This window comes from Haemaphysalis longicornis, unplaced genomic scaffold (assembly GCF_048455015.1).
Source record: "Haemaphysalis longicornis isolate Haplotype H1 unplaced genomic scaffold, Haemaphysalis longicornis Haplotype H1 scaffold_6, whole genome shotgun sequence".
Lineage (NCBI taxonomy): Eukaryota > Metazoa > Arthropoda > Arachnida > Ixodida > Ixodidae > Haemaphysalis > Haemaphysalis longicornis.
Genome location: NW_027526407.1, coordinates 69,754,021 through 69,770,775, shown reverse-complemented (window position 1 = coordinate 69,770,775; position 16,755 = coordinate 69,754,021). Strand labels below are relative to the sequence as shown.

General features: G+C 45.4%; 3 protein-coding genes, 1 long non-coding RNA gene and 1 other non-coding gene across 5 annotated transcripts; 2 read left to right on the top strand and 3 right to left on the bottom strand.

Annotated features, from left to right (window-relative positions):
- The first annotated feature begins 2,747 nt into the window (after positions 1–2,747).
- LOC144142894 (uncharacterized) lies at positions 2,748–3,368 on the top strand. Its single transcript, XM_077674723.1, has 2 exons — positions 2,748–3,092; positions 3,158–3,368. The coding sequence occupies exons 1-2, from the start codon at positions 2,902–2,904 to the stop codon at positions 3,351–3,353; spliced, it is 387 nt and encodes a 128-aa protein (XP_077530849.1). The 5' UTR covers positions 2,748–2,901; the 3' UTR covers positions 3,354–3,368.
- LOC144142896 (uncharacterized) lies at positions 3,364–4,399 on the bottom strand. The gene is made up of 2 exons (XR_013317064.1): positions 4,197–4,399; positions 3,364–3,596 (listed from the first exon to the last, which is right to left on the bottom strand). It is a non-coding gene; the product is annotated as an uncharacterized LOC144142896 (long non-coding RNA).
- On the bottom strand, positions 3,594–4,198 carry LOC144142895 (uncharacterized). The gene has a single exon (XM_077674724.1). It carries the CDS (start codon positions 4,171–4,173, stop codon positions 3,643–3,645), a length of 531 nt encoding a protein of 176 aa, XP_077530850.1. The 5' UTR covers positions 4,174–4,198; the 3' UTR covers positions 3,594–3,642.
- A 576-nt stretch (positions 4,400–4,975) lies between the features above and the next one.
- On the top strand, positions 4,976–5,049 carry Trnat-agu (transfer RNA threonine (anticodon AGU)). The gene has a single exon. It is a non-coding gene; the product is annotated as a tRNA-Thr (tRNA).
- A 4,462-nt stretch (positions 5,050–9,511) lies between these two features.
- Positions 9,512–16,719, bottom strand: LOC144142893 (anaphase-promoting complex subunit 11-like). Its single transcript, XM_077674722.1, has 3 exons — positions 16,572–16,719; positions 15,040–15,159; positions 9,512–9,826 (listed from the first exon to the last, which is right to left on the bottom strand). Exons 1-3 carry the CDS (start codon positions 16,588–16,590, stop codon positions 9,711–9,713), a joined length of 255 nt encoding a protein of 84 aa, XP_077530848.1. The 5' UTR covers positions 16,591–16,719; the 3' UTR covers positions 9,512–9,710.
- Positions 16,720–16,755: the final 36 nt, after the last annotated feature.

Below are 16,755 nucleotides of genomic sequence, written 5' to 3'. Positions count from 1 at the left end.
CAAGTTAGTTAAAAGCAAAAGAAAGAGGAAGGGGGTGCCACGACTCCTCAAACACAAACAGCAGAGTGAAACGATACACGTGGCTAAAGAAATGCTGACCTAAGGTCACGTTTAGCTACAACATGCCTTTGTGGAAAACATTCAACATCCTTTCAGTCATTCAGCTTTTGCCACATTCCACGACCACCTTTCAAAGCTAGAACCAAGTAGATCACAGTCTTCTGTCATATAGTGATGTGAGGATTAAAAGTGGTTTAAATGCATCAAAGGCTGTGGGTAATGTATTGAAATGGACACTGGTAAGTGATGATGAGCCTTGCAAGACATTGGCTGCGCTAGGAGTCCTTCCCAGGTAGCACAAGGTATCTCCTTGTGAAATTGCGAAAATTTGCAAGTTTTGCACACTGCAGTGGTTGTTGAGTTGTCATCAAACTGTTGCAAGGGCCCATGACCATATCCCACACTTACGAACAGGATGTGTGCATATGCATTCCAAAAATGGCGAGTAAGACTTTATCAGTCTTTATTAATTGCTATAGTGGTGTACCTTAAAGTAACTTGCCAGTAATAAATTTGCGGTGTCAGTCTCACAAGGCCACGAAAATTTTTCTAGGGTGTTCTTGTTTTTTAGATGCGGAGCATCTTATAGTCTGGGCATGTCCCGCGTCGGCGTCCGCACTCACACGGCGCATGCGCAACTCTCCTTTTTCCCTCTCTCCCACAGCTGCGCGATACTCCTGCCACTTCTTCTCTCGTACCAGCTGCGTGCACTTCGCTTTCGCTTCTCCCGCGTTCTCGCTTCTGCTTTCGCGGCGCATGCTCGGCGCTTGCGCATCTCTCCTCCTCTCGTCTCCTCTCCTTCAACCTTGAATGTAAATCGGGTAGCGCGCTGCGCGCATTCAGTTCAGCCAAAATCCTCCCTGTTCTGTGGTTCAGCGCTTGCTGCGGTTGACTCCACTTCACTCCGTTCTTCCGATGAAGTGTGATGGAAGCAACAGTCCCGTCAGTGGGTTGGCGCCCAAATTCGACTACGAACACAACGGAAACACAACGGAACCAACGAAACCCCGACATGCTCCGCATCTACTCAGCGTTTCCCTTCGGGAAGATGGGGCTATTTTTATATTGATATACAGGGTGTTGCAACGATAACTGGAACACTTTAAAAATTTTTCCTGAGCGATCCGCCGCTCTGTTCGCGTTCAAACTTCACACAAAGGTCGCATTTTGTGGTCTATTTTGTTTGACACCGGGAACAACAACGGTACTTACCTGTTTATTCTGAAAATAAATAAAAACGATTTTCGCCTATGGGAAAATGGCCGCTGATTTGAACGTGCGAGCCAGCGCAAGTTGATGTTGGAACGACGGAACCACCTGCAGAGGGAAACGCACGTTTGGGATTCACGTACGGAGCCAAATGGTGCAGCAGACGATCAGAAAATGCACCTAGAAATGAGCTAACAGACGATCAGAAAACCCGGTTTTCGGACTCGCACGTCCAAATCGCCGCCATTTTCCCATAGGCGAAAATCGTTTTTATTTATTTTCAGAATAAACAGGTAAGTACCGTTGTTGTTCCCGGTGTCAAACAAAATAGACCACAAAATGCGACCTTTGTGTGAAGTTTGAGCGTGAACAGAGCGGCGGATCGCTCAGGAAAATTTTTTAAAGTGTTCCAGTTATCGTTGCAACACACTGTATACATACATATAAAGTGGGATATTTTTGAGAGAGAGAGAGAGAAATGACCTTTATTGATTCGTCCTGCGAGAAAGGTGCGGGTCAGGCCACGCAGGGCTTCGCCGCACCTCGTCTAACTACCTGCGCTAGGTAGCGGGCGGAGCCCGAGGCGTCGTGCCCGGCTGGCCGCGCGGGTTACTCGGATCGCCCGCGCCGTCGCCGTCCGCTCGACCCCCGCGGGGGCCGGGAGGCGAGGGGCGCTGGCTTTCCTTTCGCCGTTGCAGCACCAGAGCAGCTGCCTCGGACGGCCCTGAGCTGGTTGCCGTGCTCCGGGGAGCCGATAAACTCGCGAATATCCGGCGGGAGGCGGAGCTCCACATGATGTGGGCCAGGTCCGCGGGCACTCGCGCACACACACAGCACTCGGTCCGCTCGTAGAGTTCCGGGCACACGTGGCGCGCCAGCGCCGGCGTGAGCACGGTCTCGGTCTTGAGCTCGCATGACCTGTATGGCAGTACAACCGGATCCCAAGCTGCCATTTTGTGTTGCCACCATCTGAGCACTGTTTTATAATGTAGAACATAGAACATCTTGTAATTAATGCTTGTAAGCTCTTATATGTTTTGTAGGTAGTTTAAAACACTTGGTACAACTTCGTTACCCCAACAATGCCTTCATGTGTAGTTGTGAAGGCGGCTTGAACGGGGCTTAATGCATTGAGCTTTGCAGAGATACACATGGTGTTGTGGAGATATTTGTCCCACTGTCATATCAGGCTGATTATTTTTGCCCAGGAAAAATGCCTTCCGAACAATGCATTCGTGTGTAGCAGTCAAGACGGCTTTACGGGGGCTCGCGCTAAAACAGTGGTTTGCGCATTCATCTGAGAACTCCCATTTAGGAGGTATAATTTCTGTATGTTTTTTTTTTCTCTGAATCTAAAGACAAGGTGTATGCGATCAATGACTGCCTGAGCTAAAACTACGTATGTTCGCATTGTCGACTCGACATCAGTCGCCAATCGACGCTTAACCCATCGAGAGCCAATCCAATCCAAACACAGCCACAACAAAATGGCCGCCTACAAATAGCAAACAAGTGCGCCTGCACGGAAATAGCTTTCGCATACTGCTCACTGGTTTTATCAGTAACTTGAGGACTTGCTTGCTGAACTAGTAGAAGGTATGGCTGTGAAGCTGCGACAGCGGTGACGGAGCGATGGCCGACGACTGGGAAGCCCACGTCGCAGACGTCGAGTGGCAGCGGCTGCAAGCGGCCCGGGACCAGGACGGACTTCGGGACGGCCTGTCCGAAGGAAAAGAACGCGCCCTTCAAGCGGGCTTCGACCAGGGCTTCCGAGAGGGCTTCCAGCTGCTGCGCCAAGTTGCCGTCTGGAGAGGTTTGGTCCGGTACGTTCAAAGCCCTCGCAGCACCTAAATGCCGACTACTCACGTGTCTTTTCGTCTTCGCGCAGGGGTGCCTGCAGCTTCGCTGAAAGCGACGACAGACCAGAACTGGCCGGCCTAGCCGGACGTTTGGCCCAGCTCGAACGAGATCTCCTAGCCGGACGTGCCGGAGCCCCGCAAGTACGGCAGGCCCGTACCGAGGTCCAAGCTGCTCTTCAAGCGCGCCAACTACGACTGCCCGACGACCAACCCCAGCAGCAATAAAGAAGTCGACTTGCATTTTTCATTTTCCTTTATTATCGCCGGCCGGCGGTCCATCGGCCGAACCGCCGAACTTCTCGGTTAAGTAGTCCCGGAGTAGGACGTGGGGCGGTGGTTTCCGCTCGTGTGGGGGCACGAACAGGTCGTTCTGACTGATCTTCAGCCATCCGCAGTAGATGATCGCCATCCAGCCGGTCACCAGAATGGTAGCGCTACCCGGCATGGCCTTGAACTTTTCCCAGACCACTGCAACACAGTTCGACGAGAGAAAATCTCACTGTTCCGGGTCTGACTAGCGTATCTTGCGCTTGCAAACTGTTAGCATCCTCCGCGACTCTCTGGCTACAGTGCTGCTTCCCTTGCGGACGGCGCGCAGGCCTTTGAGACACGTTCGTTTGAGTAGCGCGGAATCGCCGCTCCCCGATTTCACCAGCTTGCGGTACAACCGCTTGAGAGCGACCACACCGTCATCTTGTCTGCTATGAGCTCGCTGGGAGAGCAGTGCTTCAACCAGACAACGCGTGCGAGCTGTGACAGCTAGCAGCATTAGCAGCGTCTCCAACTGATGGCCCTGATGCATCCGCTGCATTAAAAGGGCCCCGCACAACTCGCAGTCTGCGGCTGCTTGAGCCAAAAGCGCTCTCCCGGGTGGCCTGCGCGAATGCCCAACAAGAGCTCGAAGGGTTCGGCGCAGTCTGCGCAGACGACCGAGACCGCTCTCCGGTGGTAGCCGAGGGAATACGGTTCGCATGAGCACGCACAAAATGCCCACCTCGACGCGCAATTTATCGAGTTCTGCACTCGGGGTAGTCGGCGATGACATGGTCCCACAAAACGGCTACTCACTTGCCCTTGGAGGGCGCCCTCGAAGTCCGTAGGCACGCCGTCTGCTACGATCGACGATTCATGAGTTCCTCCTTGGCGACGGCAAGAGCGGTTGACGATGATCAGTCCTGAGTCTTATTAACGTGGAAATCCACCGAATAAAGTTGGCAAACACTTTCCAGGCGTCGATCAGCAGCCGAATATCAATATTTGGCGGTCCGGCTTGGAATGGATAATGACGGATGCGTGAATGTACGAATGGATTGGAAGCGGCTTGCCAAACAAAACAGGAAGCTGCCATGCGGGCCGCGGCCTCATTTTTCGCTTTCTCGAAAGAAAACTGCAGGAGAAAATAAAATGCATTTTCACCAGTCTCAATTTTACCTTGTGAAGCACACCGATGCTTATAATAGGCGATGGCTGTAGACTGGAACATGCTAGAACTCAAGTTCACTCTAGCGCAAGATTACCCGCTCGCTTCAAACATGATGTCGTTCTGTGTTTGCTAAAATGGTCACTTGGTTATTTGTTAGTCTCCTTAAGACAGTTTCTGAAAGAATACGGCGTAGGAAGAAGAGGTTAGGATCCAGAGAAGCCCCGCACCCCATTCCCAACCCTCCTCCTATCTCTTAAGCCACAGACTACTAGTTTTTACATGCATGCACGAATAAATTCATATCATCTGTTGCAAATGATAACGGTAGCAGCAATACGCGAAGTTCCATGGAGGAAAGAAAAGGTTCTAACGAATATTCTGATGACGTAAGACATAACCGGTTGTTCGCCCCTGATGCCTCGTCGGCGCCGTGGCTTAGTTGGTTAAAGCGCCTGTCTAGTAAACAGGAGATCGTGGGTTCGAATCCCACCGGTGCCTGACCGGGCAGTTTTTTTGTTTTGTTTCTACGTTACGTTTTTTACATGTTTCAAGTTTTTCAACAGTCATTACAAGTGCGCAGCATATGCGTTGTGCCTTCATACGGTGCCCCCTGGGAAGGTACACCCGCAATTAAAGTTTCCCGTTGAAAAACTGCTCCAAAGTTGACACATTTTTGCCAATTCCCCTGCATGGTCTTCTCTTCTATTTTTCCTTTTTCTTTTTCTCTGTCCCAAGCCATTCACAAGTGGTAAAACGCTTGCAGCAATGTAGGTAGGTTGAATAAAGGTCAAGCAAGTTCACCTTTATTTGAGCATGGTGGTCAAAGATCGATGCAGTAACACCAATGAGAAGGCTGAAGTCGGCATATCCTCCCAGTACTTTGTATGGTCCTTTTCAATTAGATTACTTGATTAAGATATTTTCCAGATGTGACTCTTCAAAAATTACCCCATAACATTGCAGGTGTTTTTACTCTTTCTGCGGACATTTTTGTTAAATTTTAACCTATGTGCTTGAGATTTACACATTTAGTGTATTTCAACATCCTGAGCACAAATATGCAGTCAGTTTTCGTCTATGGGGTGTCTCTTGCCCCTTTGTGCTCTAGAAGGACCAGGGAGTGCAACTATACCACTGCAGTAATTTTAGCATGGTTTCTGCAGACGCTGTAAAATTCATAAATGTCAGGTCATCAATTTACAATGTTTTTGTAAATCTAACTGCACAAAATCTTGTGCCAGCAACAAGAAATTCTGAACTTTTGTGGTTTTATTGCACTAATTCAGTTCATAAGCTTTCGAATGCAGCAAAAATGATGTAAATCGAACCAGTACATTCCAAGATATATTGTACCCGACAGCTGACCATGTGGTAAAAAAATTGGTTGTGATAAAACAGGGCACGAAGTTTGCAAAGGCAAAAATGGTCATTTAGGCGACTTCAAAGGGTGACAGCTTTGTGAATAGTTATGATACAGCTATGATATTTTGCAGGTACATTCTTTGACATGTGTAGGCGGCAAATAAAATTAATACAGAAAACTGATTTTTTGGCAAATTTTCTGTCCTCAAGACCTTAACAAAAGATTCTTCCATCTGCACCTTCCGTTCAATTGTTCCTCATCAGCTTCGTGAGATTCAGTTTATTTATGTATTTATTTCAGATACCCTCATGGCCCATTGGGCATTATTGACGGGAGTGGTACAAAGCATTGCAAATACATCAATGAGTGTGGGTCCCATGCCATGCACGCTTGGATTTTGTACGTAGAACGAAGTTGCAAGGCCAGTCTGTCTCTTGGTCATGCAATGTCCAATTCCAATCTACAGTTTTCTATTCAAACAATCTACAAAGCCATCGGCAAGACACCCTTCTCTCATCTCATGATTATAACCACAACTCACTTATTCATTATAACGGAAGCCAAGATTTTGTGAATCTAAGAAATGAAGAAGGGTAACATTTTTTGATGAAGAATTCCTTCTTTAATTCTTTACTTACATAAATCCAGTCTAAATCCAGTCTGACTTCATCCTGTCAATGCCCTCTCTGCGATAAACCAGATACAACTGAATGCTCTTTTCATTTTAATTTCCCCAACGTGAAGCACTGGGAAACACTGGGATACATTGGAAAGGAGGCGGTGGCTACCATACCACCACCATATTTCAAGGTTGGAGGGTACCCTGACAAGGTAGTTTCCTAAACCTCTTCGCCGTTTTCATGTAGTACCCCCTAAAGAGCCACATCCTGGCAGAAGGCATTGACAAAGCCACGAACAAGGTTGGGGGAGTTTCTCATTTTTGCTCCGAAAAGCACTATGGCAAGGTTAAAACTACGTCCCATGCGTATACACTTGCATTTGACAGTTTTGCTTTGTAAATGTGCTAATGCATCTCGTTGTTCTGCTATGGCTATACCTCATTGATTTGCATTTCTTCCTTTCTTTTGTCCTCAATTTCGACACTTTGGAATAGTACTAAAATCGGTGAAGGATAGATTAGAATAAAATGGACACTGTATAACCCATAACTTAATCCATTTGTGTTTTTATTATGCTTTCTTACTAAAGTCTGGTTGAACTGAGTGGAAAATCGTTCGACGTAACTTCACAAACATTGTCGTTCGGGAGTGTGTGGTATATTCAAAGTACCTGAACTTACTCCCGTCAGTTGTCTAGCCAGTAGGACTAACTGTAAAAGAGAAACTCAGCCACAAGACGACGTCCACCTTTACTCAATTACTGCTATTAGGGCGGCGCTCCTTTACATCCCCAACAGTCCCACTCAGCGATGGATAATCTTTGTCAACTCTGATCTTTGTCGAAGCACTGATGAAGCCATCCCACCGCTGGAGCCAACTTGAGCGCGAGTTAAACGCATTGCACACACTTGACTACGAGACGGGCACCGAATCTAACATCAGTGGCTGCCAGGTCATTCTGGCATCCAAGGGAACGTTGTCTCTGATGCAGCAGCGAAAGAGGCGCACAATCTGCTTGTTTCCAGACAAGACGGAACTACAGCTGTGAATGCAATGGGATGGAAACTGCAGCCGTCAGCTTGGCACGACCCTCTTGGAATATCCTTGCCTCTGCATGCGATTGACCCTCAGCGCAATTTCCAGTTTCCGCGAGGCCTACCAAAACAAACTGAGGGTGTCAATCGCATTGAGTTGTATGCTTATAATGTTTCGGCTTAAGCATACAACTTAATGCGAAACAGCGAAAAGAACTCTTGCGCGACTGCTATGCAGAAACTCTTTAGAACTGCATCCCTTTCTTGGTCCATGGCAGAATCACGCCGATGCAGCGCTAGGGAGAAAGGCTCTTTTACCATTTTTGTCTGACTCAGGAGTAATCAGAGTTCTTTAACCTTGAGATGCTCACATTTTTTTCTCCCTATGCTCTAAATTTTTCTACGCTCCTAACAGATTTTACTTTCTTCTGCCCCATACTTTTATTACTGAGAACTTTTTCCCCTTTCTTTTCTTTTTTCACCCCTGATCACTATGTTCCCATCTGAAGTAGCAAGCCCTCCCATTTGTGGGTCTAACCTCTTCATTATTCATTAAACCTCTCTCTATATATATATATATATATATATAACACAGAAATAAGGGTTGGCAGTCAAGAAAACCTCGGAAAGCAAAGGGGAGGTTGTGGTAGGTCATTGAAACAGATAAAGAATTTGGAAAGAAAGAAAGCGGAGAAAAAATGCACGCCAGGTGGGATCCAAACCCACGACATCCAGAATACCGGTCTGGTGCGGTATTCTGGTGCGGAATACCAGACCGGTATTCTGGAGGTCGTGACATTGCATTCGTGCGAATTATAGGAGACAGATAAGCCTCAGGGCACTCTAAAATAATCCAAAATTGAACTCTGTATAGAGAGCATGTCGTCAATGAGTGCAAAGACAAAATGCAAAAGAAAAAAAGTTGATCACCTTTATGAGACTTCAGCTTGCATAGGCGGACCCTAGCAGGTCTAAAAGGAATCCGTAGCCTTTCACTACAGCGCACTTTAGCAAATGACTCCTAATTCAAACAGCCATTCCTACCCCTCAATAACGAAGTTATGAAGAAACACTGCTTATTTCAACGGAGGTCAGACATCCTTTGGTTTGAAGCTATAAATAAGCTCAGATGCAAAACTTCAGGGCTCTCTGTTTCCGCATAGTTTCGGTAACACAACAGTTACAGCCGTTTTCTGTAACGATACTCCGTCCGTAAAAGGCCATGCATTGACAGCAGACTGTTTTTAAACGTTTACAACTGCACTGCGAACTGACCAATCATGACAGGTAAATGAAACTCGGCATAACGGTAGAGTTGTCTCAGCGGCTAATTGGTATATGATTTGCTTCGAGATGCTTTCGATAACACGAAGAATTAAAGCCGTTTTCTGTAAGCATACTCCATCCATGGATGGCCATTCTTCACTGTGGAATGTGAAAAAGCCAGCTCACATCAATATCCTTAAAGTTCACTTCACCTACGAACACAAGTGTGTTGCTAGGAAGACATTCTTCCAGTGGCAATACAAGTCATCTTGTATTAAAATATGAATGCCTCAGGACCTTTCCTTATTTTTTTCTTTGTGGATTTTTTCCATATTGTAACTGGTTTTGGGCAACAGAGAAACCTGCACTAGAGAGAGCGTGACATGATGCCACCAGAGGCCGTGACCAGGAGCCGCCCTAGAACAGCTAACCGTCATTTTTCATTACTAGTTGAAATGAAAATAAGAGAAGGTAGGTGACCAAAAGAGAGACGGGAGAGATGGGAGTTCAACACTTTACCATCTTTTTAACTGATAACCCGTCGACCTCTTAGTGTTCCATCTTGTCTTGTCCAGTATCCCTATTAACTCACCAACTTTCCGTTGCAGGAGAGTCCACCGTGTTGCCCCCAGCACCCTTTTTTCAATCATTCGCAAAGAAAAAAAGACAAGTAGTAGTGGGAATAAATCAGTGTCTTATTACCAACTCCAGTACAACGCACTTTCTTTCAAATTGGTCCATATCTTGTGTCACACACAAAGCGGTTTCTGAGATCCATTCTCTGACACAGACACACAGCTAAGCTGGAGTGCAGAAAGTCCAGGATGGACGCACAGGTCCGTAGCCACATCCACATCCAAATCCATGTCCGCACGGTCACTCCTTGAACTTCCACTCCTGCCGGCACATGGGGCACAGCTGCTGCACCTGCTGCGAGTTGAGCCACTTCATGATGCAGTGGATGTGGAAACAGTGCGAACACTGGCCCCACACTGAAAACAAAAGGAGAGAGGGGAGGGGCGAGAGATTAACGGGATCGCAAAGATAAAACACAAGTTCGTTTGATTCAAAAGATTGCTTGGCCACCATTACAATGATATCAATTTGGCCGCAAACTTCAAACACAAACCAAAAAAATAAAGCCATTCCACTCAACGTGAAAGCTGTCGGAAGTGCAGAGCAGTGATTCACCATAATGGGCTGTAGCGCCGTTATCCGCCCACTGCTACCACCCAATGCAATTCAAATTTCCCGCCTTCGCAGTGCTCGCGTGCCCACTGCCTGAAACTGCGCCAGCGGGAGTTTTGTTCTTTTTGAGCTCGCTTTTCCTCCCGCATGTGCCGGCGTTGCACTGCCACTTTTTTTCGCTTACTACCATAAGAACCAACCCAACGAGCGTTCCTAACTAAATGAACGCGGGCACTGCCCGTTGCGTATATTTTGCCTCAAATGTACCTGCAGGTTTCTTTGTGTTAAACAACGGGGAGGTGTATGGCAAGCGCCAGCGGTTCACGAGTTTCGAACGCTTATGACTAAATAAACCACTTGGCTTTCGAAGCCTTTGGGTTACGCCGTGACAACAGCCGCTACGACAGAACGCCGTGTGGCTCTACTTGGGTCCAGTGAGCGAGTTACGACAACAAGGCCTTAAGTGCTCTGCACTTAAGGGGGGACACTGGTCTTGAGGACCGAAAATTTGCCAAAAAAAATCAATTTTCTGTATTAATTTTATTTGAAGTCTACAGGTCCTAAATAATGTACCTGCAAAATATCATAGCTGTATCATAAGTATTCACAAAGCTGTCGCCCTTTGAAGTCGCCTAAATGACCATTTTTGCCTATGTTTGCAAACTTCGTGCCCTGTTTTCTCGAACCAATTTTTTTTCCACATGGTCAGCTGTCGGGTACAATATCTTGGGATGTATTGGTTCGATTTACATCATTTTTGCTGCATTCGAAAGCTTATGAACTGAACAGTGCAATAAAACCATAAAAGTACAGAATTTCTTTTTGCTGGCACAAGATTTTATGCAGTTAGTTTTACAAAAACATTGCAAATTGATGACCTGACATTTACGAATTTTACAGTGCTTGCAGAAACTATGCTAAAATTACTACAGTGGTATAGTTGCACTCCCTGGTCCTTCTAGAGCACAAAGGGATAAAAGCTATTTGAGTATTTCATAGGTACATAATGAAAAAATTGCCCGAAACGGAGTGACATAACATGTTGCACAACTCTAGACTTACACCCCATAGACAAAAACTGACTGCATAGTTATGCTCAGGATGTTGAAATGCACTCAATGTGTAAATCTCAAGCACATAGGTTAAAAAATAACAAAAATGTCCTCAAGACCAGTGTCCCCACTTAATAACCAAAATATTGAGGAAAACACATAAAGCAGTAGAAATTCCCAGCCACTTTTCGGTGAGTTCTCAACATCACAGGCATCTGGGTCGTGTGAGTGGCGGCTGCCAACCAAGGCCACTGCTGAGAAACATGCCTGGTCGACTGTTGCGGTGCATCTAACCCCATTTGATTGTATCACTTTAATTCTAACAAGCAGTTAACAGTGATGGCTATGTTATTAGAATTCCCCCTATTATGTAGCAGCTGACGTCGGGCACAAAGAAATTTGAAACGTTCTAATGTGTACTATCTTTTCTTGGTTAAAAAATATCGTTTTCAGATGGAATCAAGGCGTGCGGCTAGCTCTTTCAAATGAAACAAAGTTGTATGTCGTCCTCATGACCCCTTTATTAGGTCAGTGAAGGTCAAAAGTGGTCACATCATGTTTTAAACTGTGTGCAACTTTAACAGGTCCAGACTAGGCCCATGGCTGCGAAGGAAAAGATACATTGAAGTCACAACAGCTTTTGAACAAAAGAAAGAGAAACGTCCACGTTGGTGATGTAGTGCTGATTTCCCGCACTATCCACTTGTGAAGTATTTCAGTTTAATTCTTCACCACTCTGTCCGAAAACATCAATCATGCACCTCGAATTGGTGTGGAACGGTGAACATTGGGTTGAATGCTGTGATTTTTTATAATGACCTCACTTAGCCTCTAACTCTTTTTCCATAGGGCAACTCCTCTCGCGGGACGCGGGGGAAAAAAAAGCCTCCTTTCCCCATTTTGCATTCCAGACAGACTTTTATGTAATGACAGAAATTTAAGAAATTTACCATCCCTCCTAAAAGAAAGTTGTGAGAAGAGCGAAAGCTAAAATTGCATCCCACCTTCACTGAAAGCGCGTCCAATCAGTCGTCAAACTTTCAAAGACCCAAATCGCAAATGAAAAGCAAACCCATGCGACAATTTTCAGTGCAATAAGTAAACGCATCCACGAATGATCTAAATGTATACACCGATACGTGGTTTATGAGATTAAGGTATACTATCGTACTCCTCCTTCATGATCGATGCGTGTATTGTCTAATCTGGTACTGTTCCTTTTTCTCGGTTTTCAAGTAACCTTTTTGACACAATGGAGGCCCGGCTTTTTGCGCGTGCTGTGTGTACAGAGCTCTTATCAGAGCTTTTCGGTCTACCAACCGGTCTACGGGGAAATGCATCCATCAGTTTTTTGACACGACGCCATCAGCCCCACTATGAAAGCTTTCACTTAATAGCATCAGTTATTGCGGACCGGCAGTACATTGAAGCAAAACTTGGCTTTTTCTGTTCCAAGAAATTCCATTGGTGTTAACTATTTTAGTACTGCGGCTTCAAGTCCACAAAGTGTCAAGCCAACTAGGGCTAACCACCAAGCAAAGACTGAACAACGAAAAGAATGCTCAACTTATAAACATGGCACAAAAGTGAATGACGACAACCTGCAACAAATAATGCGCAGCCATTTTTTCAGAATGAATAAAAATGAGAATATAAAAATTTGATTAATTCACCAGCATAATCAAGAAGGCCGCCTGAAGTTCAACAAAAACAGGTAATAGCTATCTAATAGCTCACTGCATTAGCATGGTCACCGCTGTGAACAGAGTAATCACAACTGCAAAGTTAGCCATCTAAGTTTTTACGAAGAATTGGTCTACAACCTAAGCACCAACATTTAAAAACCAAGGATATCAAAAAGATGCTTTTTCATGGCAGCTATATTCTATGCAGTGGACAAAGATGACCCCCCATACTGCATTTCTACCACATTGTTGCATGAAGGATACGATTTCCACAAACTTACTACTTCGATAGGCTTTGGATTTGGTTACTTGCTCTCTGAAGAGTAGAATTTTTATCTCAACATCGTTAATCTTTGGGCTACAGGTTCTTTCAATGCATGCTCTCTAAAAAGAATGGCAAATTCCATAAAGGTTTCGTGTTTTTGCGGCTACATGTGATCACCTTTTCTATTTTTCTCAACTTGTTTGTGATGAAAAGCTCCGTTACCAACATTCTTACCCAGCTGTAAATTAACCACACTGTCAACACCAACACTGATGCCACTACATTTTTCAGCAATAAAAACTATGCGAGTAGTAAAAACGCAGCTTATCCCGCCAGACAGAGAGCTTAGATAATAACCTGCTATTGTTATTTGGGTCAAAGTGCAACTATTTGTAGAGCACAGGTTCGGAGTGCATTATTGTCGAGATTACAAAAAAAAAGCTAAAAGAAGTCATTGTTTGGCTTTTTTGTGCATGTTCCCACAGGCCCTCCATACAACAAGCACAGAAGAACTTTAGTAGGGGGAGTTTAGCTTTGTCTTGAGCTCAGCAGCGGCTACTAACTGTTTAAACGACACTCGAGAAACGAGATGCTGAATTTCACTAGGCCACAAATTACTAATTTAGCTGATACTCTCGACATACTTTGAAAAAAAATGGTACTTGCTATGCAAATTATTCTTCTACATTTTTTTAAAGAATAGTGAGGTGCTGAGCTAAGGGGAGCACCTGGTCCAAATGAGGCACTTGTGTTTCCACTGCTGTTTATGGACAATGCTTACACTTGTTACGTTTTTAATTAGGACAATTAACAATGAGGGGTTGAACAATCTGCCAATAAACCACGATTTATTCGTTCGCTTAGAAACCTGTGCTTAATTTCAATGTTTCACTCCACGAAGCATCAGGGAGTAACCATTAAATGATTTCGGTTGTGTAGAACCGAACGAACAGACCAGTAATCCGTTTGTTCAGTTAGAAAACTGCACTTCACTTCAATGTTGTTCCTATTACACACAAAAAAGCAAAAGGATATCCCCAGCACTACACATCAGACGGTCTAACCTGCATGAACTGTGATGTAAACTTCAATGTAAGCAGCCGTCATTGAAAGGTAAATTAATTGCTTTTCTTTTCTACGAGCTGTTACACCCAGACCAAACAAACAAGGTTTGCATTGATAGACTGTGTTAGGTGAGATAAACCAGTTCACCCATTCAAGCGGTAAAAAAAAAAAAAAAAAAAAAAAGGAGAAGGGAGAGAATTCTAACCACTAACAATAACAACCACACACCACACTATATACACTGCTTAACCAATTATAATCGTATGGGCAGATTTTTTTTTTTAATTGGCAGCTTTGCGATCGAAAGCATTACCAAAAGAGAGTTTGTGGGGCTGACTACATCCTTCAGCAGTGCTCCACTGTATGAGTGACTACGTACCGGTCTACACTGTTCTCAATAGAGAACTGCAAGTCTGTTACAGCTATAATATTGGGGAGTTATGCGGTCTTTCAGGGAAGCTTATCAACAGAACAGTTTAAGTTATGGCTACACCCCTTTGAATTGGAACACCGAGATAACTGGGACGTTTCTAGTGCAAAAAAGACGGGAACTTACAGAAGAATACAGCATTAGAGAAGAGTAGAGAATATGACTGGAATTATTAAAGAAGGAACTGAGTTATCTCAACAAGAAATGTGCCTAGCGATGTAATGTGCACAGAAGCGTGGTTTTTCTTTTGGGGGGGGGGGGGCACCGGCGTTCTCATGGTTTAATGTTTTGTACTTTCAGTTGATGTCTAGCCTTTGTCCTGTCCGTATTCTTCTCTAAGTCCCGTCTTTTTTGTGCTAGAAAACCTGTCCCAGTTATCCCAGTACCAACTTGCCCAACTTTCCGCACTAATTAACGAAACACTGAGGCAAGTCGTAGTGGAAAGACTTTTTTTGGATTTATAATGCACTTTGCATTAGAGCGCACAAGGTTGGAGGGACTGGGGTGTTTAAAATCGTACCCAAAGGGCACTCATCGCCAGGCATTTTGCAGTCGGGGCAGCATCCATCGAAAGGCACCCGGCAAATACCGCAGTTGTCGTCGTTAGCCACCCAGCGCCACGACGCAACGCTGGTCCAACCTGCAATACCAGTGAAATACCGGTCACTCAAGGCACTATACCACTTCCCTGCTATGGTTACACCTAGCTTCTTGCCACAAAAAAATCATGTTTCTTTTATTTGAGATGATGTTTCACATTTTTTTAATGAAAACTATGAAGGTAAGTGAAAAGAGACAGCGCAGGTTGCAACCTTGGCACACACGTTAACAGCAATGCACTTGGCGTTTTTCTATTCCCTCCTATCTGTCGCAAATCAACCGCTATTTTAGTGCGACGTGTCTATTGTATCGCCGAACCGCGAAATCAACGGGGGGTGGATAAAATAACGGAGGGCGCAGTTGGCACGTGATCTGCTGGTTTTGCAGAGGCAAGCGCTCATTTCTAACGGTACTGGTATTTGCACTTAGCTGCATCGCTTGCACGTAGGCGACGCCCGCGGTGCGGGCGCGGCCGAGTCATTCCCGGACGCTGCATCGACGAGGTAGTACGTGATACGTTTGACCGCGCCGCACTGGACAATGAAAACTCTTCTCAATAACTTCTCTTCCTTACGATATTCTCTCCCGTGTCGAGTTGAATACAGGTGCAATCTTCTCCGCACATTTATTCTCCTTTTCGTTCTCTGAGTCACAATTTACTACACCGGCGAGATTACGTCGCTGAGGGAAACACGAAGGCCGCTCATTGCGGCAGCAAAATTAAGCAACGTGTTTCGCCGTGCGAATGATCTCACCGGTTGGGTGAACGAGGTTTTTAATAAACGCGCAGAAATGTGGACGCACAATGGACGATGCTGAATCGACCGCAACATGCGTCTCCCAGAAATACGGCGGAATTTGTCTTTGTCGCGTACTCGAACATAACGATAAGGTGAATTTTATTTCACGAGTTTGATCTCACGCATGGCACGTAAGTGGAAAACAGCGGCGCGCCTTTTTTCTCCCAAGCAAAAAAACGTGTAGTACGCAGTTAGACACGCCGGCGAGGTTGCGTTTAGATGCGAAGCCGCTCGCAACGTGGTGTTATACAGCTTGATTAAATTACTAATGCAACGGGCTGGAGAAAATAATGCCACAAAACCATTTTGCAAGGAAGAAACCGCGATTGGGCGGCAAAGCATGCGTGTTCGGTTGGCGCCAACACGCCGGCGAGAAAATCAAAGCAACTTCGCTGCGCTAAAAAAACATGCTGCACTACTATGATCGCAAAAAAACATCGGCATACTTTTACAAGCTCAACATGCGCATAAAACATTTTTCATTGCCTGCAACGACAGAAACGCCGGGCGGCACATGCCAATTCAACACGAAAATACCGCCCGATTTCAACCAGAAAGTAAAATTCCACGCCACATCAGGTGCTGGGGACGTTGCTCTACGCTTCGGGCACTACTTGCGATTAAAAAGTTAAAGATTTGAACACTGGCATACGTTTAATCGTCACTTTCATGCCGTTGCACCTAGACGCTTCCCGAACATACTAGAAAAAATAAACGGGAACAAAGGCTACGACGTCACCGCCGTCAAAGCGACTTCCGCCGGAAAAGGGACTACTTTGGATCGAACCTTCCAGAAACTTCTAGAACATTCTGCCTTTTCACTCAAATATTACTGT